Source organism: Chinchilla lanigera, unplaced genomic scaffold (genome assembly GCF_000276665.1).
Source record: "Chinchilla lanigera isolate Chin_1 unplaced genomic scaffold, ChiLan1.0 scaffold00119, whole genome shotgun sequence".
Lineage (NCBI taxonomy): Eukaryota > Metazoa > Chordata > Mammalia > Rodentia > Chinchillidae > Chinchilla > Chinchilla lanigera.
In genome coordinates this window covers 1338250-1365970 of record NW_004955520.1, presented here as the reverse complement: position 1 = coordinate 1365970, position 27721 = coordinate 1338250, and the positions used below count along the sequence as shown (strand labels likewise).

Sequence of the window (27721 nt, the reverse complement as noted above, 5' to 3'; positions counted from 1 at the left end):
TACTCACTCCCTGCACCCCAGATACTTCTATACCTCAGATACTCCTACACTCCAGATGCTCATTCCCTGCACCCCAGATGCTTCTATACCTCAGATACTCCTACACTCCAGATACTCACTCCCTGCACCCCAGGTACTTCTATACCTCAGACACTTGTACACTCCAAGTACTCACTCCCTGCACCCCAGATACTTCTATACCCTAGACACTCCTACACTCCAGATGCTCACTCCCTGCACTCCAGATACTTCTATACCCCAGATACTCCTACACTCCAGATACTCACTCCCTATGCCCCAGACACTTCCCATTGCTTCAGATGCTCCCTAGGCTCATCTCCCTAATCTAACCTTTTTATTTATTTATTTTTATTTATTTTGAGACAAGGTCTTGCTGTATACCCCAGGCCAGCCTTGAACTCACAGTGACCCTCCTGCCTCAGCCTCCTGAGTGCTGGAATTGCAGGCCTGTGCCAGCACGCATGGATTCCACCTGACTAAATTTTCAGTTCATAGACATCGTACCCTAAACCCAAGGTGCCTGGCCACGAGGAGAACCTCAGATCCCAGATACTGAGTGTTTCATGAAGTGCTGTGACTTGATGTCTGGAAAACAGCGTGCTGCCTGCATCACTCACAAGAGCACAGGCCGTGCCCCACAGCACTATGGTGAAGTCACTCTGAGGACCGGCCGTGTCCGAGCGGGAGACCAAGGGCTGCTGCTGTCCCCGGGCAACCACGTGCCGCTGCCCACGTCCACTGCCCAGAGCCACTGCTCCCTGGGCGGCTGACCGTCCACCCTCCCCCCTTTGAAGGCCAGCTCAGCTCTCAAAGTCCTGATCTGCCTGCTCCCCGTGAAGCTGAGACCCCCCCAGCCCAGCTCATGGCCAGGCCCTGCACCTGCTGAACACGCCTCTGAGTCCCAGTGTGACAGTGAGCACCCTGAGGGCCGCACCCACATGCCAGGCCGCTGTGCCCCGCGCGCAGGGCTCCTGGGCGTTTCCCCTGAGCAGCCGTGGGAGCCTGTGCTGCTCACGCCCCAGGAAGGGCAGAGAGCTGCAGGGCTCAGATGGAGCAGGTTCATTCCCAGACCTGCCGTCCAGTGGCAGCTCTCCCACCCCCTCAGCGCCCACAGCTCCAGAACACGACAGACGGACAGGCAGCCTCAGTAGGAGCCTACTTGCTACAGCTCCCTGTACAGACGTAATTTATGCTGAGATGTTGAGCCTGCGGCCAGCTCTTTGTCTTCTGATTAGAACTTTATTTTTCCCAAGAAATTCATTTTTAACAAAATTGTAGAAAGAAAAGCCACTGAGAAGCCCTCTGGAATTCACTACAAGGAGTCTTGTGTGTATAAACAAGTGGACTCTCGTTTGCTGTCAAGCCCTGAAGAGCCTTTCCTTCTTTTTAGATCGAACCAGACCAGGGTCTTGCACTCAGCCCCAGCCCCAGCCCTTACTTGCTGTGCTGAGTCAGGCTGTCACCAAGTAAGTCGCCCAGACTGGGCTCAAACTTGCGATCCTCCTGCTTCAGCCTCCCATTGCTCTCCATTAAACTAATCTGTGAGGCTAAATCCATAGGGGTGGATGACAGCAAAAGCTGGCGACTTGAACCTGGATGCAGCCTGGGGCCAGACACACTGTGTCTCTTGGCGCAGAGCTCCAGAGCCAGAAGCGGCTGTGAAGCTGCCCCAGGATCCCCTGCGCGTCCCTGGGGGGCCGGGGGTGCGGCAGGGCCTCTCTCTCCACTCTGCAGCACCCTCTTCGGAGACCTCAGGTGCCTCTGCCCCATCCCACCCCAAGCCCCGCTGCGCAGTGGGAGTCTGATGAGCGCTCCCGCACCGAGCCCAGTGGACGGTAGACGAGAAGCAGACCCAGCCGCTGAGGCTGCAGTGGGTCTAAGGGACCCAGCCTGGGGCGGGGCGGCTGCCCGGAATGCAGCAGAGCAGCCGTGCTTACTGAGCGGTGCTGAGCTAGGAAGGGTGCACAGGGTGAGCAGACGCCCCGTACCTGGTAGATGGCGAAGCCGATGCTCAGCAGGCCCTGGCCCAGCCGCCGCCGGCGCCGCCGGTCCTTCTGCATCAGCCCCACAAGCGCCGTGCAGCAGGGCTCTGCTGCGCCCTCCTCCTGGTCCTCGTCCGCCTCGTCCAGGTGGATTTTGAACTGAGGATTGGTCCAGTACGTGGCTGGAGTTGCCCAGGCCATGGTGGGCCCCGTGGGGGTGGGGAGAGGAGGAGGAGGAAATAAACAATAAAATAGAGTAGAAGCTTGATCACCCAAGGAGAGCAAGGTCTGGCCCATGCACCTGCCTCCACCTCTGCCCACCTGCTAGGTCAACCAGGAGCCCAGATATTCTTGGCTGGGGAGCATTTAGTCCCCTTTAGTCTTTAGGGTCTTGAGGGTCAGGGTCTCATCCCCCTTTAGTCCCCCTAGGGAGCATTTAGTCCCCGTTAGTCCCAGAACTCCCCTGCTGCTCTGGGAAGCAGCCCCTGGTTTCCCTGGTGAGGCAGAGTCATTGCCATCTCCTTGTTCTTGGCTCCTGGATGAAGGGAGGTTGCCAGGAAAGGCACATCCCCAGGACAGCTGCAGAGTCCAGCTGCAGGGGCTCTGCCCACAGCTAAGCCATCTGACTGCCACACGTCCTCCCTCTGGGGAGGCCCCGCCTTCAGGTGACAGCCCGAAGAGCCCCAAGAATGAGTCCTTTGTCCATCAGCCCTGGGGTCTGTGGGACAGTGCTGTGGCGCTGATGAGACTTTGACCCTCAAGACCAGTGACCTCATGGATGGAGGAGCCACACCTGGCAAGCATTCCTGCCACGCGGCCTGTGGATACACCTGCCTTTGCATCAGAAATGACTTTAAAATCACCTCTTGGGATAGAGGGGTCACCAGCCAAGCACAGAGAAGTCCAAAGGACACCCAAGGTCACACAGTAATACTGTGGCGGAGCCCAGCAGCAGAGCAGAATGAGACAAGGGGACCTGACTGGTGTCAGCAACTTCAGGAACGCTGAGTCTGGGACGGGAGGGGCTGGGATGCTTGATTTTGTTTTGGTTTTAGGGGCTTCGCATCCTCAAAATGAAATAACATTCACATTTCTGGGTGACAGGAACCCTGCTGCATTTTTTCTTAGCGATGGAGTTGTGTATTCAATTCTACCTTCCCAGAGCCTCCGCTTCCAGATGGTTTATTTAGGCACAAGTGTAAGATTTTAGAGCAGACTCCGGGGAGACACAGGCTGGGGGGCCTTCCACCCCTGCACGGCTACCCAGGGCCGGGACCACCCACTTCCTCCCGACGCTGAGCGCGGCCGGGGCTCAGGCACGCACACGTCCTGCGTGTATGCTGAGAGCCCACCGCAGGTGAGCAGAGCTTAATTTGTGCCAAATGCAGCCCGACTGCAATCCCTGCATGCTTTGTTGACTCCTTGACGGTACCAGAGGACGAGCGCGGCCATAAGAATAATCCCCCGAGTGCGGAACGCGGCAGGCCCCAAGGCCGCCACACGCTCGGCAGCACCCACACTCAAGGCCCAGGAGGTGGGAGGGTGGGAGTCAACTCTGGTTTTAGGATCCGGAAACGGAAGCTGGGGAAGGAGATGCCGCCCCAGACGCTCGGGGCTGTCATGCTAAGCAAGGAAGGACCCCCTTCCCGCAACCCCAACTCTGGTCTCTGCAGCCAGAAATGGAAGCTCTGGCTGGGTGGGGGTGGAAGAGGGACCTTGTCCAGCCCCAGGACGGTGCCAACGTGGGGTGCAAGGAGGACCCCACTTGCACAGGGCCCCACGGTGGAAGAAAGTCCCAGGCACACTTCTATTCAGACACTGTCAATCAACACAAATCAGCACAGTAACGCAGGCGGAGGAGTAGCAGGAGGAGGAGTGGAGAGAGAGGTTTTGCTTTCCTTGTGTCTCCAAGATGCAGGCTGTTTTCGGGGTTCCCTCATCAGGAGCTGCTCGAGGAGCGGCCGAGAAGGAGCCTGTTCATGCACACATTAGTGGTCTTCTGGCACGGAAAAACTTCCGCCCAGGAGAGACGGCGGCCCAGGGTTAGTGCAGAGGCAGCACGTGGGCCCCAACTGTCCTCTCAAGGGAGAGGTGGCCACAGCCATGCCCCAAGATGGCCATGCTGTCCCTGCCCCTCGTCCACCTCTGACTCTGGAGCAGGCAAAGCACTGCTCTGCAGGGGAGGGGTCTTCTGTTCCCGAGTACCACTGGGATTCCTAGGGCACCCGGAGGGGGAGCCACCAGGCGGGGTCAGCAGGAAAAAGCAGGTCCTTCAGGCCAGGGCGGGAGCAGGAGCAGGTGATTGGAACCCACGTCTGATTGGAACCCACATCAGGCCCCAGGCGGCGGCTGTGATGGAGCAGGGTCGAGGGTGTCATCCAAGGTCACAGCCCGAGTCAGCGGCCCCCAGACCTGCAGGTGCCGGCGCCTCACCCGGGTAGTTCTGGCAGCCGCCAGCGGTGGCGCCCCGTGCCCAGCGGCCGTGGAGCAGCACCAGGCTCCACTGGTGAGCTTCCTCGCTGCTCAGGGAGTCCGGAGACAGGTTGCAGATCTCCAGGCGGGAAAAGTGTGCCAGGAAGTCGGAGAAGGACATCCTGACAGCAAGAGAGACGGGCTGAGGGGACAGGCGGCTGCTCCTAACTGTGGGAGAGCTGGGGCCTAGGCTGGGCCACTCGAGGCCCGAGGTCTTGGGTCAGACTACAGATGTGGGGCTTAGGACAGAATTACATGGGGTGAGAGGGTCCACACCACCATGCTGCCCTCCAGGAAGACCAGAGACCCCCAGCCGGCCAGAGCAGGCTCACCAGAACTCGCCGTCCTCGGCCTTCCTGTCCAGCTCCTCCTTCTGCCGGGGGTCGATGCGGCTCCACTCCGGTGCACTGGGGAGGAACACGGTGGTGGGCACGGGGCTTTCACTGCAGCTGACGTCCCCGCACCAAACCAGGGGCCACAGAGGGCGGGACAAGGACCCATCGCCCATCGCCCTGAGCCTCGTCCTTCCGGCCCGTGCCGCCCGGTGCCTTGCTGTGGGCCTCCGAGCAGCACAGGGCTCAGGGACCCGTCCACTCCCTGAGCCCGCAGGACTGTCAGCCTGGCTGGGGCAACTTCCCTGAGGGGACGTCACCCTGCGTGGCCTCCTTCTGGCGGCTGGCGCCTTGTGCTGTCCCCTCCCAGGCCTGGGATTCCTGAAGCGCTGTGTCTAAGCACCTGAGCAGTGTAGAGATTTGTCTCTGAGTGACGAATCCTGCCCAGAACACGACCGGCACCAGGAGCCCCTACTCTGCACTGCGGGTGCAGCCCAAGCCTACAAGCCTCTCTCTGCCCACAGCTCGACTCCCAGGCCCCCAGGGAGCCAAAGGGTCCTGGAGGCTTTTTAAATGTTCTGGTACTGGGATTGAACCCAGGGCCTTCACACTGAGCTGCATTCCCAGCCCTTTTTAGATTTGAGACAGTGTCTCACTAAGTTCCTGAGCTGCCCAGGCTAGTCTGGCACTTGAAATCCTCCTGCCTCAGCCTCCCTCAGTGGTGGGATTACAGTGCATCACCACATCTGGCTCTCGGGGCTTCTTTAACTCATCGTAATCAGCTCTAATTTCAGAATGTGCTTGTCATGAACACAGACTAGGAGACACGTCAGAGAACTCCACACCCAGCCTAATCTCCTACTTAGCTGTTTCAAATTTAAAGGGACAAAACAGTAAAATCTAGCTTGACATTGGGCTGAGCTTTGGGGTCCCCTCAGGTTCCCAGGGTTCCCCAGCGGCTCGGTGCTGGTGTGCGTGACACCTGGCTCGGCCCCAGTGCGTGGGCCGGACTGAAGCCAGGCTTTCTGCACTGCAGAGATCACGCAGGGCACAGCTGTCGGGGACGTCTGTCCTCAGAAGCGTCCCTGCCAGCCCCTGCTCATCTCGCCCCTGGGCCCAGGCTCCGCATCCTCGGCAGGGTGGTCTCCTCCTAGTGCGCGCGTCCAGCTCGGAGGAGGGGACCGGGTTGGCAGTGTCGGGGGCAGCCTGGGGCCGTTGCATGCGGCCTTCAGAGCCCCATGGGGTGGCGGTAGGAAGCAGGCCAGCCCTCCGCACCTCTCGGACCCAACATGCTCAGGGTGGAGGCCTACGTTTTGTTCCCCGGCCCTCACGTGTGTGGCCTCTCCCGGCCACTGAGTCCTCGGACCACAGCACCGCCGATCCCACTGCGGCCTGGGCCCCCTCCCTGCACTTGACGCGAGCACGGGGGCACCTACTCGTCACTCCAGGGCCCCGTCCACTCCACCTCGCCCCACGGGTTCCGCAGTCGGATCAGCTGCTCCGGGCGGCCAAGGACCTGGACCTGCGGGACGCACAGAGAGAGGCCTCTGCAGGCCGCACGGGGCGGGGCCGGGCCAGCCTGGGGGCGAGCCCCTCCCACACCCCCAGCGGCACTTGTTTCCTTCTCCCGCCACTGTGGCCAACGGCCCGGTTTGTACTTTCTTTGAACACGCGAAGAGTGGGTGGAGCGTGGAAACTGTGTCTGCTGCGACTCCGACTCCCTGAGCCCCTCGTTGGAGGCCCGCTCTGCTCCACCTTTCGTTCTGATTTGTTTGTTTCTCGTGGTAGAGGGGGTGGAACACAGAGGCCATTAAGCCACATCCCCAGCACTTTTCATTTTTCACGTTGAAGCAGAGCCGCTCTAAGCGGCCGGGCTGGGACTGAGCCTCCCCGGTGCCGGGATTGCAGGCTGCGGTGCGGTGCCACGGGGCGGGCTCTGGCCTCAGCTTAGCGACAGCAACAAGCGCCCTGCAGAGCAGTGCCTGGCACTGCAGCTAGCCCGGGCCGCACACCAGGCGCCGAGCCCAGCGTGCAACGCGACACGGCCTTGCTCACACCTCTGCGGAGCCCCAGACGTGGCACTGCTCTCATCTCATCTCACAGCTCAGAACCTGAGACTCCAGACCCCAGTCCGGCGAGACGACCCAGTGAGTGGGGTCAGGGTGGGAACCCGGCATCGTGAGCCCAGGGCCCGCCTGCTCTGGTGTGGACCCCGGCCGCCCCTCAGGAACCCGCACTGGAATCTGATGCCCACCGAGGCCCGGTCTGGAGGTGGGGCTTCAAGAGGCAGTGGGGTCAGGCGAGCTCAGCACCCTCCACACAGGGTGGGTTAGCTGTCCTGGTCAGGTCTGACTCTCGGGCCTGGCTGGGGTCTGGGGGGGCGGTTACAGCCCACTTGCCCAGCTCTTCTGGGGGCACCGATCACCACACTGGCTGCCCCCACCCTGGGGTCCAAGAGCCAAACACAAGTCTTTGCTTCACAAATGATCGTGTCATGGGTTCTCAGTCCAAAAGGAAAGGGGCCAAGACACAGGGTCACCTTGCAGCTTAGTGAACACTCAGGTCACGAGTGCCTGCACACACACACAGTGGGCTCTGGTCTGTCCGGCCTGCACTGCCCCAGTTCCCCACCATGCCCTAGCCCTGTGTTTACACATGCACACTCGCCGCACACTTATGGGGTTGACCTGATTACAGAAACACACACATGAGACAGATGAATGTGCAGTGAACATCCGTCCTATCTTAATAAACCAAAGAACTGAGACACATCGGCCACAGGGACACCCGCGCGAGCTAATTTCTCAGTCGTAGCCCTGTCTTTGGCCTATTTTACCCCGATTATGTGGTCTGACTGTGTCTTTTCACTATTAGCCCCTTACATCCTTTTTCAGAGCAGACAGACTGTAAGAAATAAAAGTAATGAAACCCATAGCTGGTCCTTTCCACCTGCTTTAGAAGATGCAAATGCAGCCTGCTTTCTCCTCCTATCCCACCCCAAATGCTGAAGTGGGGACTTTCCTTTCTTCTCCTAGGGGAGCTCTTGGGCTTCCACCCCTTACCTACACCACACCTCTCTGGGGATGTGGACAGACCCGAGCTGGCTGTCTCCACAGCTTCCCGGGCCATGTCCCAGGTAGACACTTGCATGAGGTCAGAGCCCTGGACGGACACCCAGAGAAGCCAAGTTACCCAGCTCCAAGGGGCAGTGTGGGGCCGCGGCAATAGGCAGGAGCCTCCTGCACCCCTGCCGTGCAGCCAGAGAGAGATGGGTGCACCCAGCACACAGGAAGCTGGAGGCCACCCCTCCACCTCCTAGAGTGACCCCTCTGTCCTCCTCCCCACAGGGGTGCCCTGGGTGCATGGGGCCAGCCTCCCCTGTCCCCTCCCTTTCTCAGCTGGTTTTACCTCCTCAGCTCCGGTAACAGAGTACGCATGGCTCTTGACCAGCTTCTGGCGGGTGATGGCTTCAGCTTCGGCCGTGCTGGAGACCTGGGTTGAGATCGATCACCCAGGGTCCTCGACTCTGGCCTCTTTGGGGTCAGCCCTTCTGCACCTCACAGCTGGGGCCCAGGCAGGCCCTCTCCCGCCAACCTTCCCGGGCCAGTCAGCAGGGCTGTGTGCCGCAGACCCAGAGCCCTCCCAGCCTGCCCCCGCCATCCTTCCCACCACACAGAGGGCAGCGTCGCTCACATCAATGGAGCAGCCCAGCAGAGACCCCGCGCGCAGGGCCTTCCGGATGAGGCGGTACAGATTGGCTGGCGGCTTCCGCAAGTTGTAAAACTCCGAGATGCCTCCGGTGAAGTCCTCGAACCCTTCCACCGTGGAGCCGCCGGCCAGAGCCTCGTAGGAGCCGTTGAGCCTGTGGAAAAGAAGGCAGCAGCCCTGCAGCCACCAGCAGCCCTGTGCCGGGAGGGTGTCCCCACGGCGCGAGGACACTGGGTCCTGAAGTCGGGGGACCTGCGCTGATCTTGATGATGAGGGGCTGCCTCACACGGCCACTCAGCGCTTTTCCAGGACCGGAGCCCAGACAGCCCTGTCTGGCCACCAGGCCGCACACAGCGAGGAAAGTGCTTCCAGAGCCGACCCCGCTGCCGGACTCCGGGCCGGGAGGCCAAAGCCTGAGAGTTGTCTGCCGAGCCCAAAAAGTGCTTATCCCCGGGGAGCGACAGGAGGCCACAGAGCTTGGAGTCTGAGGTCATTTGCCGCCTTCTTCCCCACCATTCCGTCGGAAGCTCGCACTGTGCTGAGAACCCGCCTGGACAGCGGGGCAGCCTCCCGCACCCCCGGGGGTGGGGCTGGGCTCTGGCCCCGTCCGATGCCCACCGCCCTCTGTCACTGAGGGTGGCTTTTCTCCTCCCAGCGGGTGAGGTGTGGGGGGAGAAGTGACACTGGTGTGGCCGGCACAGGAGTCCCTGGGCGCGGGCACTCACTTGGCGTAGGCCTTCTCCAGCAGCGCGCTCCAGAACTCCGTGCCCTCGGCCGAGTGCAGGAACAGCAGCTCCCCGTCCTTGGTGGGCAGCCTGTCGTCCACCACCACCTCCACCCACTCGCCGTACTGCCAGAACTGCGGGCAGGAGGGCACAGGCTGTCACCGTGGACGCGGTCTCAGGGCCTATCGTGGGGACTGCTGCCAGCGTGGGGTCTGGGCGCGGCGTCTGGGCCTCACTTATCCAACGGCAGGTGCCGTGTGGCCCAGGAAGCCCCTGGACCTGTCCCTGAGCTGTGGACAGAGAACCTGCCCAGTGTCTCCCCAGGCACAAGCGCTGGTCCGGGGCTGAGGCCGGGCAGGGAGGAAGTGGGGGGGTGGTGACAGGTGCCGGTTGAGAAGCAGGTCTGGGTGCGAGTGTGCGCACGGTCACGGGAGGACCGCTCCGCAGAGCGGCCGCGCCGGCCAGAGCTCCAGCTCAGGAGATGGGATCTCAGCATGGAAAGTGGGGGCCCCACACCTGGAAGTGGAAGATGCCTGCGTAGTCCTCCTGGAAGCTCTGGTTCCCTGGCACCACACGGGACAGCAGCTTCTCGTTCAGGGTCAGGGAGGCGATGGCCGCCAGGAGCCAGCAGTCACCTGCGCAGTCGGGCAGAGCTGTCAGGACAGGCCACGGGCCTCTCTCCAACTGGACCCGGCCCCGTCACCCAGAGTCCATGTCTGTCTCCATCTGTGCTTACTGCTGGAGCAAAACCCGAAAAACCCAGCCATTTGTAGAGAACAGAAATGTATCTCTCGAGGCTCTGGAGGCCAAGGATGGGAGACAGAGTTCCAGCAGAGCTGTGTGGGGAATGGCGGCTGTCCGCACCCAATATGGCACCGTGGCTGGGTCCTCACTGTCGGAAGAATAAGAGCCAGAGTGCAGGCTCAGCCCCTTTATAAGGCACTGACGCCACTCACGAGGGTGGAGCCCTTCTTTCCCCTTGGAGGCCCAGCCTCAGGACCGCACCCTGGTCTCGGGTGCCAACACAGGTTTGCAGGGGACCCGCGTGCCAGCCCACAGCCATGTCCCAGCCTCCCTCCAGTCAGGCAGCATGTTCTGCCCTGAGGCGTGGCGGGGCTGCTCACCCAAAGGGGAAACCGCCACCCCCACCCCGCCTTCCACACCCCCTAGGCGTCCACCAGGGGTGTCATGTAAGGAGCACTGCGGCGCTCGCACCAAGTATGGATGACCTCAGTGTGCGGCAGCCGGGGCCGAGAGTGCTCAGGAACCGTAAGACACAGCACTCGAGAAGCTAGATGGGGCCGGGGAGACAGCTCAGCAGCACAAGCACCTGCCTGGTGAGCACAAGGTCCTGAGTTTAATTCCCAGTACCAAAAAATAAAAATATAAGAAGCTGGCTGGCCGCACTCAAGAATAGATGGCCTAGCTACCACCAAGACAGATAAGACAGGTGGACTTGACCGCAAAACCACACATAACGAGGCAGCCTAGAGCTGCTAATCAGACACAACCCATGCCACCTCCACTCGGAGGAAGGAGCAAAGCTGGTGCGGGGGCAGACAGGGGCCGTTCTCCTGGTCGAGCTGTGCATCCTCCAGAGAAAGCCCCCAGTCCTCTTGAGAACCCACCTCCTTACACCCGGTCTCCCTGACTGATAGATGTCCCCAGGACTCTCAGTGGGGACAACGGCCTCCAAACCACAGCCGCAGGAGAGCGACTCCAAGCCCAGGAGGGTGTGACGTCGGAGGGAACTCGAGCAAAGTGTTAAGAGCAGGGAAGAAAAATGAGCGCGGGCAGGGACAGGGACTCCCCGGCACCTGCACGGGACCAACAGGTGAGATGACGCGGGAGAGACTTCCTGTGCCCCCCTTGAGGAGACCAAGCTGGCTGCCCCAGGCCCAGGGCCAGCGTCGGTGGGGCATGCGGGGAGCTCTCCAGCAGTGTGAGTCTGTGGACAACAGCCAACTATAGAGCTTGGGATGGGAGTCGGGGCCGGAGCAGGCTCGAAAGGAGCAGCCTTCGTCAGAATCAGAGGGGCGGGTGGGACAGGACCCACCGGGCACAGCCCAGCGACTCCAGGGATGCAGCACTGGCCTCTGATCAGGGAGACTTTGTCCCAGGCTGGATGCTCAGGAGCAAGCAGGAGCCCCACTGCCGTGACCTTGGCCACAAGGGGCTTGGTGGACAAGGAGGGCACAAGGAGGGACCCGGCAGTTGGCATCTCTGAGCTCTGTGCAGATCACTCGGAGGACAGGTCCTGCCCAAGACGGGTGCGTCTTTGAAGGGCAGGGGGAAAGGGAACTCCAGAGCCATTTAGGGTCTGTGACAGAGAGGGGTCCTACTTCCCACGAGGGAAACACAGCCAGATGCGGGCGAGCTCTCCCTGCCGACACAGGGGGTGCGTTCAGGAGGGATGCATGGCCCTTCAGAACCCTCGCTTGACACCCTGTGGCGGCAGGGATAACACCAGCCAGAGGGCCGGGTGATGGCGAGCACGCAGTGAGCTCGTTAACCACAGTCCCCCGGCAAGGAGGGCTGAGCTGGACTGGGCGCTGGCACAGGGCTGCCAACCTCCCCACTGCAGGTCCTGGGAAGCAGCCAGAGCAAACTGCCTGCCGGGCTGGGGGCATGTGCATCCTGAGGGACAGAAAGCTGCCCTCGGGTCAGCCTGGTGGAGGCCCCCGTCTGCCTGCCAGCTCCCAGCCTCCTGGGGGCTCGGTGAAGCCCAGGCCTCCTGGGCATGGCCAGTGTCACCCTCCGGTCCCTCGACCCAAGCAGTCTGCTCCTGACGCCAGGACCCCAGCATCAGAGCCACCACTAACGTAGGGGCTGGAAGCAAACTCTGGTGCCAGGCCTGAGAAACTGAGGCAGGGAGAAGTGGGCAGGAGGACAGGAAGAGGTTGGCGATGGAATTGGAAAGACCCGGGGGTTAGGACTTTGTACACCCGCTGTGAGGACATAGCTGCAGCACCTCTCAAGAGGCAGTGGATCAGCGGAGGAGCACCCCCAACACCCCCGGCAGCAAGCGGAGCCCTCACTGACAGCCCCAGCACCTCCCTCTGCACCCAGCAGGGAGACGAGAGGAGATCACTGCTGACTGCTCCTCTGAGCGCCGTGTGGAGGCCGACCACAACAAGCCCTGGCTGTCACAGCTCCGCCTCCCACGTACCACCACAGCTGGGGTGTCCTCAGATGCACTCGCGGCACCCAGCTGGCCCTCTCACTCAAGGTGCCACCCAGTGCCCTGCCAGAGCAGCCTTTCCAGCCCCCTCAGCCTCCGCAGGCCATCTGCACTGCATTAACACACAAGCACACACACACACACACACACACACACACACACACACACACACACGGAGGAGCCAGAAACTCCACACGAGGCCCGACGCTGAGGAAACTTCCTGCCTGCAGGAGCTGGGAAGTAGTAGCATCCCGTGGGCTGCGTCCTGAGCCAGTGCTGGTGCTGCTGTCACGACGGCGAGGTAGGGACGCCCTCCGGGGCCTGGGCTCTGACCTGGCCTCCTGCGAGTCTCTGGGTCCTGTTCCCCACATCAGGTGGCCGCGAACCCCAGGAGCAGAGACAAAGTGAGACACGCCTGAGCGGGGGACAGACGCCAGCTCACCGAGTCCCCTCACCAAAGACGCCCTGCCCCTCCCGTGCTGGGCCCCGGGGACGGCTGGCTCCAGCTCTGGGTGGCCTCAGGCGTCCCCGGGGCTCCTGTTGGTGCTGAGGTTGCTGCTCCTGAGAGCTGCATGGCAGCCCGGTATCCACGCTGTGCAGGATGGTGGGTGACATGGGGATGAGGAGTGAGTGACCAGGCCAAGTCCCCGCCCTGATGTCCATGATGTCTGGTCCTCTTAGAGTCATTCTGAGTCGCCCTCAGGCCCTCCCCCCAGCCTCTTCGGGAAGCGCAGCCCGGCTGGAGCGCACCCCTGTGTCACCATCACTCTCCCGCGCTGGGCGCCAGCATCACCTGCAGACGGCCCCTCAGGAGCTGGATGAGAGAAGGGAGGCACGGCCCCGGCTTGAGACCTTCTATCCTTCGAAGGTAGCAATGACCAGGTGTGGGCACAGGTGCTGTGCTCAGTTCCCCAGAGCCTGCCCCAGTCAGCTGGCCCCGGAACCCTCGGTTTTTCATCTACAAAATGGGTTTGCGTCTCTCAGTTATGGGATAGCAGCATTTGACACTGAGCAAAAAAGGGACTGATTTTCCCCCGAGAGAAGCTTCTCAGGAAATGCGCACACACAGACCGTGTTGCACAGCAGGGCACTGGCCGGTATGGACAACACGGTGACCGTGTCCCCTGGGACTACAGCGCAGTAAGCAATCCCCTCCCCTGGACGTGCAGGACAAGGCCTCCAGGGGTCCCAGAGCGCAGCGCGCGGCACGGGATGACTCGAGTGGCACGACTCCTGGTGTGCACATGTACTGTGCTCTCCTGCCCGAAAAAGCCACGGATCGCCAAGGCCCACATGCGTCATGCACAGCCGCTCACGGTGCCCTGCTTCCTGCCTCTTCCGTGGCATCTTCTCCCCTCACCACCACCCACTGCGGCCCCGTGGAGCCCACTCTGCTCCTCCTCCCGCCCCCGAAGTCCCTCACACTGCACGGTCCCCACACGAACAAACCCTGCCTTTGCCTTCTGAGGGCGGGTTTGGGGTGAGTTCATCAGGGAAGGCAGGAACACATCCTGGCTCCACCCGTAGCCCCCTCCGGAGCCACCAGCCCGCTAACACGCTCGGCACTGGTAAGGTGCACGATGTACCAAGCAGAAGCTGAGCAGGCCTGGGACCTCCCCAGGTAAAACGGGCCGTGTGGGGCCAGTATGACGCCCCAGAGGACGCGCTCGCTGCCCCCCAGCCCCGAGGGAGTACAGAAGCCTCGTAGCTCCCTCATCAGCTGGGAAGCCAGAGCGGGGCCCTGTGCTTCGTGGTTCCTCCTTCCCCAGCCACACCCCGTTCCCCGCCCTCCCGTAATAGCGTCCATTCCGGTGCAGTACATCAGGAGCTGCTCCCTGCAGGGTTGTTATGCAGATAAACTCGAGATAAGATGGGTGAAGCGCCAGCTCAGTGCCAGCCTCCTCCAACGCCCTCAGTACACTTCCTTGTGACTCACTATCACCGCTGACACACGACGAACCCAAACACCGGAGCCACGCCGGCGAGTCAGCAAACAGGCCCCGAGGTCTACACCTGAAAGAACCAAACGCCCTCTGGACGCGGGGGCACACGCCCGGGAGCCCCTTGAGGTTTTGACCCCAGCTTGGGCAATTTAGCAGCTTAGCCAGAATCTGCCTCAAAATAAAAAATAAAAACTAAAAAGGGGCCGGGATGTACCTCAGTGCAAAGATACAGAATTCAATCCTAATATTGCAGAAAAAGAAAAAAGGGGGAAAACGGAAGTGATGATGAAAGTCAGAACTGCTGGTGTCCTCCTGCTGGTGCCCCGGGAGTTTGGCTTAGGAGGTGGGGCTGACGCCCTGCTCCAAGCACCGCCCCCGCCGGCCCACGCCCGCCCCCTGCGTCCACAGCGCCAGGGTCCAGGCCCTTGGTTCGGGGAAGGGGCACGCTGGGCCCTGCTTCCTCACCCCTACACCTTGCGCTTTTGGCTTTATCCCAGCTGCGCAGCCCACCCTCCCTCAGCAGGGCCGCCCCTGCCTCCTGTCCCCAGGCTGTGAGGGGCTTTCTCTCCCCAAACAGCCACATCCGGAGCTGCGATCAGGAGGCAGCAGAAGGAAGCAAAATGACCAAGACAGGAAAACGGGTGTGAGTCTGCGGCCCAGTGCCCTCCTCCCCTGGACACCTGCGATGCCGGCCCTGCCACCCTGCCAGCCGCTGCACAGAGACGATGCAGACTGGCAGCCAAAGCACCCTGTGGTGTGACTGCCGAGTCCCCTCCCACTCAGAGACTTGGAACCCGTCCTCATGAGTAGTGCTTGTCCCCTCCAGAGGACCCTAAAACAGGCGACATCTTAAAGGCAGAGACCCCACTCTGCACACCCCACCTTGACTCTGGACCTCCTGGCCCTTGGAAGCTAAGAGACTAGGCCCCTCTGCTGCATGTGGTCCCTGGTCTGCAAAGACCAGCAGGTGACACCCTGGATGGGGGCACTGGCACCCGATTGCAGGGCTTCGTGAAGCCGGTGGAAGGGAGGCTGAGACCCGCTGCTCCACCCAACCTCAGAGAGCCAGGCCGGCTGACAGTGGCCCTTGAGAAGGAGCACCAGGCTGGTTCTTGAGAAGAGGGTGCTGGGCATCCAGGCGCCAAGAGGGAAGCGCAGGGACACTGCATGGTCACACCGTTCCAACGCGCAGTCAGGCGGAGGTGCAGGCTGGGGCCTCGCCGCCTGGGCTGTCTCAGAGCTCACGTGCAAGGCAGCCTCTCCCAGCACAGCACACGTGCAGATCGTGCTCATCAGCCCTTTCCAACAAACTGTCCAGGAGCACGGGCTCCCTCTTACTTCCAGCCCCTTCCGAGGCCAGCCGTCCTCGGTGATGAGGTGTCTTGCGGCTCCCACTTCTCCATCCTGGTGGGGACCTCGCATGGCTCCCACTCCAAAGGAATGTGGCCTGGCCATTCGGCCACTCACCCTTCTCTGCCCTTAGCCAGGTGCCATCTGTCTAGCCCTTTCTGCTTGCCAGTGCCCCAAGGGCCAGCTCTGCCAGGTTGGAGAGCTGGCTCACGTGGCCTCTGCTGCCTGGATCCCCCTCCCCACCAGGACAGGGGTGGCTCCTCTGCTGCCCACCTCCTGGCACGTGGAGGAAGGTGGTAGCGCTGCAGAGGGCCTCTGCACCACACAAGCTCTCCTTGCTTCCAGCCCGGAGGAGCCCGAGCTCCTTCCCTCTCCAGGACATCTCCCCACCCCACCTGCAGCTCCACCAGATGCCATCGACCCAGAAGTGAGACGCCAGAGGCAACAGTCCCGCACATTAGAGGTGTCCACAAACACTGAGGCCCCCACCAAATTCTGAGGGGGTGCAGCAGGGGCTGGGGGTGACCCTGGGTAGGGGGAAATTGCCAACACCATCTCAAAGACCAACACCAAGCCTCACCGGCACGTTCCTAGGCAAGGGCTGCAGCTCACTTGTGGAATTGTAATTTTATGTCCTCAAAATAACACTTGCCAGCTGTGCTATGCATGACAAGCCCGTCCTGCCACCCGCCACACGCCACACTGGCCAGACATGCTGCTCCCGGTTCCCATGGTGACATAGGGACACCCCCCAACCCCCGCCTAAGGCTGATGCGGCCAGGCAGTGACACATCATGCTGCCCAAGGATATCCCTGGGCCAGGGGTCCCCAGCTTCTGGAGCTGCAGGGTACCCCAAAGTCAATGGGGAGGTTGAGGGCCATCTTGGAATCAGAGTGCATCTTGCTTTGCCTTCTGAGTGATCAGTGGAGAGAAAACGGGGGAAAGGAGAACTTTCTTAGTTTCTCAGAATTGCACAGGAAGCCCTGCAGGCCGAGCCTCATCTGATTTCTGCTATGGAGAAGAAATTACATTCGGTGGCAAGAAACTGCCCTGGGACTTCCACCCTTTCCCAGTCCCCAGTTTTAGTCGGAACTTTAATGCTATGTGGAGGGAATTTTTCTTAGTAGATCACAGGACTGGAATTGACTCACCAGAGGGGAAATCACTAAGCAACAAATTCGGGGTCTGTAAACACAGCTCAGCGCCACCTGCAAGGGCAGGGGCTCACGTGCTGGGGGTTTGACTATAAGGCCCTTTGGAACAGAGAGTAAGGCAAAGCTCCAGGAGCCAGGCAGAGGGAGGGAAAGCGAAGCCATGACGCGAAGCTTCAGTGAGCTCCACCAAGGCCCAGCACTGCTTGTGCTGTGGACGCCGTGCTGGCATCACCCCAGAGGCAGCCACAGAGCGTACAGAGCGGGTTCCCAATGGACACGGGGGCCTCAAAGCACAGCACATTAGACGCGGGTGACGAGGATGGCTGCAACCTCACGCTGTGAGGCTGGTGCTGTGGATTCAGCCAGGGCCCTGGGACAGAGTCACACTCTACAGGCTGGGAAGTCCCAGGCACAGGCATGAGAGGACAGGGGGAGACGGCAAGACTCAGGGTGCCCGAGGGGCTCGCCAAGTCCACTGGGGCCAGCACCCCTTCCAGGACCAGGCAGGGGGCCGGGAGAGCCAGGCAGACGGGACCGGAGGGCAGGAGCACAGAGTGAGAGCTGGGTTGGGGCAGCCGCAGGGCCAGCACACCCTGACCCCTGAGCGCCCGCGGGTCCATCCTGCTCTGCGGTGCAGCTCCTGCCCGTGTGCAGCTCACATGTTTGAGTGGGGCGGCTCCACGTAAAACCTAGACTTCTGGCTTCTCTGAAACAGCTGTGGGATCTGCTAGAGTGCCTCTGTGTGCTCTTCCACAGGTATGTACTGAGCACCCACACTGTGCCAAGGGGGACGCTGGGCCCTGCGGGTGTGACCAGGAAAGAGAGAGACCCGGATGTCACGGGAACACCTCGGTGACAAAGACAAACACGATGAACCACGGCGGCTGTGGTAAACGCCAGAAAGCAAGCTGGGTGTGGGGCAGGAGCAGCGAGGGTGGCTCAGTAGGACAGCCAGCCCCTCACCACTGGCCTGGCCAGGGAAGGAGGAGCTGCGACCAGCGCAGGTGTGGTGGGAGGGACGTCTCTGCCTCCCGACAGGGCAGCAGCTGGGCTGGGGCTTGGCAGGGTACTGGCCACAGTAACCAGCAGCTGGCCAGGAAGCCGGAGACAGCCCCGAGCCACACAGCCACCCTCAGGCACGTGGAGGGCACAAAGCAGGTCTTGGGGTCGGGGAGGAAGTAGGCAGGGCAAGTGGAGGACCCCAGGGAGCAGCTTGGGCCCTGGGCCCCCAGGGTGACCTCCGGAGGTGACAGAGGGAGCTGGGGCACGGATGGTGTCTTGGGCCTCTGGGCAGGGTGCGTGGTGCCTGCAGCCACAGACACAGCTCCGAGAGCAAGAGGGAGGCGACGAGCTGAAGGGCCGGCGGGAACAGCGCTGGAGAGGGAGGCGCTGCGGGGGCCAGGAGGCGGCATTCGTCTCCTGCTGGGTTCTTTCTGGAGCCCCAGGCTCCGCGGGTGCTGCCACTGTCACTTGGGTGCTGATGGCAGGGCCCGCCTGGGTGGGGGCCAAGGTGCACCGCAGTGTGGGGGGCTCCAGGAAAGGACATGGCTGTCCCTGCTCCGGCCACCTCCACCTCCTCCTGGTCAGCGATGTCCCAGAGCCAGCATACGTGGGCCCCGCCCCTAAGGCCGCACCATCTGCAGTCTCCCTTTAACCGGCCATGCACCAGCCTGACTGCTGGGTGGGTGCACCACGCACCCTGTAAGTCAGGGGCTTGCAGCCCTCCGTGATGGCGGCATTAGCCTGGATGACTCCATGCGACTCAGCTGCAGGAGGGAAGCCCACAGCCTGACCTGGAGTGGCGCCTTCAGCGGGGTCTGTGGCCACATTTGGGTGATGATCCACCATTCCCCAAGCACAGACAGCGCCCTGGGGGAAGAATTCTGCTCCTGTGGGCCCGCCAGGGCCATTGCATCAGAGGTCCCTAGTTTTATTGCTGTGTGGAGGTAAAACTACACTGCCCCCTGCAGGGCCTGAGCTCCCCAAAACAGCACTGTGCTACAGTAGAATCACCAGCACTAAACCTCCCCAACATTTATTTTCCGTCTCCAAGAAAAGTAGGCTCCTGGGCTCTGCACGACCACAAACTGAGATGGAGCCTAGAGGCTCAGCAGGGATAGCAGAAGGCAGGTGCTCTAGATGCCGCACCCTCCGGAGTGGCCAGCAGCCTCACGCAGGGGACCAGGGGCACCATGCAGAGAAGGCCGGGGCCCGTGGCTCTGTCCACACAATAAGCAGGACTGGGCAGTTCCAGGGAACCCAGGCCTTTGCAGACCCAGATGGAAAGGTCTCTGGGTAGTTTCTTGGGTGAAATAATAGCAAATAGCAGCAGAATACTAAGATGTGTTCACAGTACACTGCCCTCGGCTAAGACAGGGGAACTAGAACGTGCGCAGAGGTTGGCCTGGATTCCCATAGCAAGGCAGGAGAGGGCTTCCTGAGTATTTAACAGCCCAGAGGTGGGGGGGGTAGAGGGGGGAGCATGTTTCTCGCTGCACACTTTCTGTTTTAATATTTAAACTATGTATATTCCAAATAATGGAACAGAACTTTATGAAATAGGGATCCTCTTCATTACTTAGCTCAACTGTTAAAAATCACGCAGGGTTTTAAAAAACTCATCCTAGAGCGGCCCCTCTGCCCTGTCTGGACTTTGAAAGCCAGCAAGGTAACCAGCAGATGCCACCTGAGACGCAGCTCCTCAGGACTCTGCGTGGAGCAGGACTCTGTCCTCGGAACTCACCAGGGGGCGCACGTGCTGGGCCACCTGCTCAGACCTCCAGCCAGGCCCCAGCACAGGGCCACCACCTCCCTGAGCAGAGCTGCAGCTGGCGCACAGGCGCCTGCCTTACCACCCACTGCGCTCCTCCGCTCTGACCGCCGTAGGCCACCACCCACTGCCCACGTGTGTGGCGGTGAGCAGTCCCAGAGCCCACAGCTCCTCTTCCGCCTCCTGACCCTGCACAGGATCTCCATGGCAAAATGCCATCCCTCCTTGGCAACTACAAATCTTGCCTGACACTGCGGGAGGACACTACTGCCAGTCAATCGAGGAGAAGGAGGGCTATAACCTGCCTGAAGTCACAGCAGTCTCACTGGAGCCAAAACCAGCCCGCAAGCAGTGCCGGGCCGGGGAGAGCCCCTGGCTGCGCTGAAGCGCTGTCTGCACAGGGCTCCCCACAGCAGAGGAGGCGGGGTCTCCCCCAGCCTTGCTGCCCACTGTGGCTGGAGCAGAGCCCGAATTGCTCGCAGGGCCTAAGGGCCACGCTCCACAAGCTCAGAGCTCCACTGGAGCGGATGTGCGGGCTCCTTAGAGGAGAGAGCACTGGCGGCATTTAGAATAAAATGCCCTGCGATTTTCAACACCACGACAGCCTCCGGCGGAGGAGGAGACAGGTTTTCCCAGCTGGAGCAAGGAGGAAGGGGGAGGGGCCGCATTCTAGGGAACGGAAGGCTGCGGGACTGGTGCGGGAGCCGGGCTCTTTGCTGGTGTTCACCAAGCAGAGTGTGTTCCTGCTTCGGCTTTGCCTCCACCCCCAGCTCTGTGCTTTGCAGCTGTCACCAGACAGTTTCGGCTCGGGGCTGCGCTGTCCGTGGGGCTAAGGCTGTCCCACCCGGGAGGCCTGGGGTCGAGGCCTCAGGGGCAAAGCTGACCTGTGTGGAGGGAAGCCCCGAGGCCGGAACTCACAGAAGGAAGATGCACTCGTGCCTCGGCGGAGCTCCAGAGGGGCGAGAGAGGCGGAGGTTTCGCCCGTGTGTTGCCGTGGACGTGCACTCTAGCAGAGCGGCCCCCGCCCCCCAAGTGGAAGCTCTGATTCCGGGACCCACGGCCGTGGGAGGAGGGCCACAAAGATGAGATGCTTGCTGGCTGCTGACTGTGGGGACCTCCCTGACGGTCCACAGCCTCAGACGTGGCCGTGCTGCCGTGACCCGCCCTGCCGAAGCGATTGGGGAAACCGCTGTGTGCGGAGCCTGGAGACCCCCAGCAGGAAGGGGCGAAGGAGCGGGAGTCCCGTCGGGCTCGGCTCGGGCTCACACACAAGCCCGCTGCGAGCAGCCAAGTCCAGCTGCCCCCGCGGCCGCTGCTCGCCCGCACCCGCACCCACGGCCACAGGGGCCCGCACTCACCCAGGTCGCCCTGGCGGACGTCTGTGCGCGAGGCTCCGCCAACGATGAACCGCGGGCTGGGGCTCAGCTCCTGGAAGCAGGCGGGACAAGGGAAGGTCAGAGGGAGGCGCTGGGACGCTGGGGTGGCCGGGCCCGGAGGAAGCCGAGGAGCCGCAGGACTCGCTGCACTGCCGAGGACCTGAGCCCAGCACCGAGGACACTGCCTGGAGTCGCACAGCAGGTCCACGGAGCAGGCCAGCCCAGAGCCTCCCGGCGACCGGCTTCTGTCGCTCCGGGTGTGGGAGTGACGGGGGGAGCAGGAGAAAGCAGAGGCTGAGGTAACAGTTTGACCCGCCGGCCCAGGCAGCACCGCTGCGCGCACGGGGCAGGATCCAGGCGGGCAGAACGCTGTGACTCAATGGCCGTGAGCTGCAGCAGCAGGAAGTCCCGTGGTCAGCACACACGCAGCCCCGATACTGTCGCCCCAACCCTGCGGCTCTGCCCGGCACACGGGCACCTAGGGGCTTTCTCCTTCCGTTTACCCAGTAAGGAGTCACTGAATCCCCGTTCTGTCCACAAGCTGCATGCAGGGAAAGAAAAGACCATGGCAGAATCAAGAAGGAAAATAAAACGCGTGGCCTCTGGTGCTTTCAGGCCAACAGGAAATCCAGATGGGCATCATGAAGACATCGGGGAAGGAAGGGCCAGCACAGGGGGGAAACTGAGGCACAGGTCACAGCTAAGGCTGCTGCTTGGGAGACAACACCATCTGCTAGAAGGACAGGAGCAGGTGAGACGTGGGGACAGAGGCCCCAGGCCCCGAGGATCAGAGGGGCCACTGACAGCGCAGCCACGGCCAGGGCTACACAAAGACTCGTTCCCGCCTCGGCCGTAGGCGTGAGGAGAAGACAGACAGGAGGAGGGCACAGGGGCGGGGCTGGGACGGGGAGCCACGGTCAGGAACTGGAAACGCCACCCCCCACTTCCTTTTCAAGTGTGAAAAATATTCATTAGCTTGTGTTTGGTTGAGAAAGTAACACACGGACGTAGAAAAAAATCCAGCAGTAAATGATAGCCAACCCAAAGTCCCTTCTACCTCGGGTTCTTCGTTACCTTTCTTCTGTCTCCTGACAGCAAAGCAGAGTGTGTGTGTGTGTGTGTGTGTATGCACATGCGCCCGTGCACAGGCTCACACAAGAGAGAGAGAGCTTTCCACTCCCATAACCTGATACCTGGGAGCATAAACTTAAAACAGTGAGGAGCGTGTCGGTCTCCCCAGTGCAGCGCATCTGCACACTGTGCTCCAGGTGTGAATACGCAGAGGACCTGAGGACTCCTGCACCGAGGGCTGGACATTCCGGGGTGCTGAGAGGGGACTGGATGCGAGGGCCTGATCTCGTGGGTGGATTGATCCCTCCGTGAGTTCGTAGCTAGGGGTCTGCTAGGAGAAGGGCCCTGTTCGAGGACACAGGTGCCTTGATGGCTGCATGTTGTCCCCCCGCTTCCTCTCTCGGTCTGGTCCTTTTCCTCTGCTTCCTGGCTGCCATGAGGTGTGCACCCCTGCTCCGCCACACCTTCCGCCATGATGGTCTACCTGGGAGCAGCCGACATGGACTGAAATCTGCGACGTGAGCCGCGGTGAGTGCATCCTCCCAAGCTGTGTATTTCAGGGTTTTTGTCACGGCAACAAAAGTCAACTGATACATCCCGGTACACTCTCCACCCTGAAACAAGGGGAACCAGCCTACGGTACACGGCCCTGCTGGTGGACATCCAGGACACTGCGCTCGGTGAATTAACATGATTCCACCGACTCCAGCAGGGACATTTTGACCGTGTCGGACTCAGACTCAGAGGAGGAAGAAAGGCGTTGCCAGAACAGGGCCAGGAGAGGGACTGGAGGTCAGCTTTTAGTGTGGAGGGAGTCGCCCCCTAGGAGGAAGAGTCGGAGATAGAGGAGGAGGCTGCTCCGTCACGTGGGTGAGCTTGCTGTCTCTGAGCTGCACACTGAACACACCCAGGATGGTAAAGGTTGTGCTGGCTGAGTGCACACTCACACACCCGCAATACAGTCACACTCCACTTACACTCGCACACACTCGTACACACTCGCAATATACCCACACTACACTCACACACACTTGTACACACCCGCACTACACTCACACACACACTTGTACACACCCGCAATACACTCACACTCCACTTACACTCGCACACTCGTACACACACAACATACCCACACTACACTCACACTCACACACACTTGTACATACCCGCAATACACTCACATTCCCCTCTCACATTCACACACTCGTACACACTCGTTCATATGCACACTCATCTCATACTCATACATTTGCACACACTCATACATACACTACACACACTTGTACACATGCACCCTACACTCACACTCACACAATTGCACATACATGCACACTCCACTCACATTCACATACACTTGTACACACCCACAATACACTCTCTCCACTCTCACACTCACACACACTTGTACACACTCACAATACAACCACACTACACGCACTCCCACACTTGTACACACCCACACTCACACTCCACTCACACTCACATGCTTGTACACACTCGCAATACACTCACTCCACACATACACTTGTACACACCTGCACATACACTTGCACTTCACTGTCACACTCACACACTTGCACACTCATTCATACACACCCCTATCATACACATTTGCACACATACACACACTCTACTCACACACTTGTACACACATGCACACTCCACTCACACACACTTGTTCATACACATACACAGTTGCACACACACTTGCACACTCCACTCACACACACTTGTACACACATGCACAGTCCACTCACACAATTACACACACTCGCACATACACGCACTCCACTCACACACTTGTACACACATACACACTCTACTCACACTCACAATTGCACATACATCTGCACCCCACTCATGCACTCACACACTCGCAGGTACATTCACATTCACACACTTCCACTTACTTGCACATACATGCACACTCTACTCTCGCACTCACACACACATACATACACTCACACTCAGACACACACTCAGACACAAATACTCACACTCAGACACAATACTCACACCAAGACACACACTCACTCAAACCTGCACACACACTCAGCTCCTGGCTCCTGGTGCACTCCATTTCTGGACACTCGGCCCGCTTGCAAGGACCTGAGAGACCTCACGGGAGGAGACAAACAGGAAGCATTCAGGGTCAGGCTGGTCCCCTGAGGACCCGAGAGCCACCCCCGGCACGACCGAGTCCGCCTCTGCCCCAGCTGCAGACTCTGAGACCCAGGGCTTTGTCCCAGAACACGCAGTGCCGAGGCAGCGTGGATGACCCCTCACCGATGCTGGGGAGAGGCTGTGTCTCCGCGTGCTTCTATTTATCTCACACGTGCTGTGGACACACGGTCAGCTCTTCCACGTGGAGCGACAGAGCCCACAGGGACGGTGAGACGGAAGAGCGGCTGGGGGAGTGGGCATGCGGCGGGGGCTGGGGTGCCAAAGTGTCCGGGAAGGGGAGGGGCGCACAGGTGAGGGTGCCTGGCCTCGTCACAGATGACCCCTCCCCAGCTGGTCCCGCTGGCACTGTCCCCTCCCTGCCTGTCCCTCTGGCCTGCGGTCCCTGCCTCTGCTGAGATCTCCTCCTTCCGTGCTGGGCACCCAGCCTCCACCCAGGCTCTGTACCCATGGCCTCCGCCAGCGCTGAGGCCCCAGCTGTCCTCAGCTTCCCCGGCACCTCACCCGGCACGGGGCAGAGGGGACACGCGGTCCGTGAAACAGAACCGCGGCAGGAAGGTACGGCTCCCAGCTCTGGTGGTGCCCGCACCCCAAGCTGGCCCGGAAGGGCCGGGGGCGAGGGAGGGGGCTGGGGAGGCCGGGGAGGCACAGAGCTGTTCCCAGAGGAGAGACGAGGGCGCAAACCCCTGGATGAAAACCGAAGGGGCAGCTGAGTCAGATGATGATTTGGGCCATGTCCACAGAATTCTCTCCTTTTCACCCCTTTCCAGCCACTGCTGAGAACAGGGATCACGCTTGATTCCCCTCTCACGGGGCAGAGCACGGGTCCCGGACGGGCACCGCCCTCAGCTCTGCCGAGGCCTCGTTAAACTCTCACGGGGCCCAGCTCAGCTGCCTGGGAGACTGCAGGCCTGCCGGTCTGAGGAGGAGCTGGTGCTGGGGTGTGGAGCTGTCATGCATCACAGCAGAGTCTAGGAAAAGGAGGAAACTACAGGAAAACAGCCCTGCCGTCCACAGAAATTTATCTTCTGCGAAACTGGTCCCTGGCACTAAAATCCGGGGCACCCCTCAGACACCAGAGGCGCCTGCCCCACGCGGGGAGCCCCTCTCCTGAGACTCTGGATGCAGATGCTGAGCAGAGTCCTGTGCGGGGATCTCGACTCCCGAGCCACTCTGCGTGCGCCATGCACGGGGTCGGCCCAGGAGGTGCGGCCGTTTGACACGGCCACCTGGCAGGTCCCAGCCCTGTGGGGAGGACGGAGCACAGCCTCTGCACTCGAGCACTGGGCAGCACCCGCGACAGCATCCAGGCACCGACCTCTGCCTGCTCCCAGCCCGCGGCCGAGGTGCTGTCTGGAGTCACCCAGGGCCGCCCAGGTCTCAGGGCCCCCGCCCTGCGAGGCCCTCACGCGAGCCCCTCCCTTCTCACCGTGGGCCGCCTCCAGACGATGCCTTGAGTCTGGGGGGAGCCAGGTCCCAGCTCCTTGTAGCCCAAAGCTGACGGACATGCTGGGAACTCGGGGTCCTTAAACAGCACCCCGGAGTCCAAGCACTGTTGCCTCAGTGCCTCAAAGTCCTGGCCCAAGTACTTCACAGCGTTCTGGTGGGAGCCCAGCCCCTCAGCAGCTGCCCGCCGCCTGCACACGCCCGCTGCCTGGGCCGCCATGCCAGCTGGAGCACAGGAAGGCCGCTCTGGGACCCGCGCCCCTGGGAGGGAGCTATAAGGCAGTGGAGGGAGGCGGGGCAGGCGCAGTCAGCCCCAGGGCCCCGCTGCAGTCACCACCAGGACAAACACACGCCCACGGTGCCCCACCTGAGCTGCGAGGCTGGGCACCTTCAGGCCATCCCAGCTGCCAGCCCAGGAAACCCCAAGGCCTCCGCAGTCCAGCCCTGCAGGCCGGCGTGCTGGCACCAGCCCTTAGCTGAGACGAGAAGCCTTTTTTATTTGTGGTGCTGGAGATGGGACCCAAAGCCTTTGAATCGAGCTACATCCCCCTTTTCTTTCTTTTTTTTTTTTTTTTCCAACTTTTATTTTGAGACAGGATCACACCAAGTCACTAAAGCGCCCAGGCTGGGCTCAAACTTGGGATGTTCCTGCTTCAACCTCCCAGAGGGCTGGGATTACAGGCAGGCACCACCACACCTGGTAAGAAGGCTTTTGTGGAGGCAAAAATTCACCAAGGAATTGCTCAGAACTGTTTCTAAGCAGGAGGCCGAGTGGTTCGAAGGGTCTCCTTTCCTCTCAGAAAAATCTGACCCCACACTCCCTAGGAGGGCAGGAATGTGAGGGGCACTCTCGGGCAGGGCGGAGGTGCCGGTCTGGCCACCAGTAATTAGCTGTCACCCTGGGCGAGTGATCTAACTCTTCCCCCTTCATTTTCTCATCTGTAAAGCAGCAGATAATGAGAGGGCCTGGCTGGTGGGCATGCTCGGGAGAGCCATGAAGTCACCCACTGGGTTCGCGTGGGGCGGGCTCAAGCAGCTTCGGTGAGGTCAGCTGTCCTTTTGCTGTGGAGTTGGCCCGGAGCGTCAAGCCAGGAGTCTCCTTCCAATCTGCGAGGTGGGTCACAGTCATGCCTGGTCCGCCCCAGGGATGTGGGCCAAATGGATGGCTTCAGAATGCTGGTGTGTGGCAGGCTGGGACGTGAATCCCACCGGCTCCTGGTCTTGATCTCTGGAACTTGTGTTATCTATTAGGAACAAGGGGCTCTATCAGTAGGACTAAGCTAAGGATCTTAGATGCAGAGATTATCTGGGCCCTAAATGTGATGTCCTGCCGGGAAGAGGCAGTGGGATGCAACGCAGACAGGAGGAGAAGGCGATGAGACCCGGGAGGCAGAGGCAGGCTGATCTCGAGCAGCAGAGGAAGCTGCAAGAGCAGGCAGAAGGGAGGGGCTAGGGCCTGCAGCCCTCTAGATTCAGCGCAGGAGTGCTGACTTTGGATTCCTGGCCCCTGAAGCCTAGAGAATGTGCTTCTGCTGTCTTAAGCACCTGGTACGTGCTTGTTTGTTAGAAAGCCATGGAAGCTGGGGCAGTTCTCATGCACCCCGGAGCACTTGCTGAAAATGCTGCTTCCCTACACAGCCTTGGACGCCACACCCCAAAAGTAACGAGCTCTGATTCAGGAGGTCTGAAATCAGACCCAGGAACCTGCTGCACAACTCTCTACCCCAGACGATCCCAGCACAGGTCTCCCGGGACTCACTCCAGAGCTTTGGAGCAGCTGGGCCGGCGATGCACACGTGCGCAGCACCTGGAGAGGGGGTGGGGCTGAGCAGCAGAAAGCAGGTCCTTTCCCCAGTGTGCAGAAGGAAAGGCGAGGCCGAAGGTGGTTCCATCGCAATGCAAGGTTGCAACACCCTTCAGAGGCCCGAACCAGTGCCTGAAGGCTGTGTGCCCCTGCTCCCCTCCAGGCGGCCCTCCTTCCTGCCCTCACGTTCCTGGGACAGGTGAG

The 27721-nt window shown here is 60.9% G+C and overlaps 1 protein-coding gene across 1 annotated transcript in view; it reads right to left on the bottom strand.

Moving 5' to 3' along the window:
* Capn8 (calpain 8) overlaps positions 1-25933 on the bottom strand; it is a 39728-nt gene extending 13795 nt beyond the window's left edge. The window contains exons 1-10 of the mRNA XM_005409235.2: positions 25697-25933; positions 20998-21067; positions 9757-9875; positions 9241-9374; positions 8501-8669; positions 8216-8299; positions 6244-6329; positions 4808-4882; positions 4437-4597; positions 2010-2185 (exon numbers count right to left, since the gene is read on the bottom strand). Coding sequence (XP_005409292.1) covers positions 2010-2185; positions 4437-4597; positions 4808-4882; positions 6244-6329; positions 8216-8299; positions 8501-8669; positions 9241-9374; positions 9757-9875; positions 20998-21067; positions 25697-25933 — 1311 coding nt within the window. The remainder of the gene's footprint in view (positions 1-2009; positions 2186-4436; positions 4598-4807; positions 4883-6243; positions 6330-8215; positions 8300-8500; positions 8670-9240; positions 9375-9756; positions 9876-20997; positions 21068-25696) is intronic.
* Between the last annotated feature and the right edge of the window lie 1788 nt (positions 25934-27721).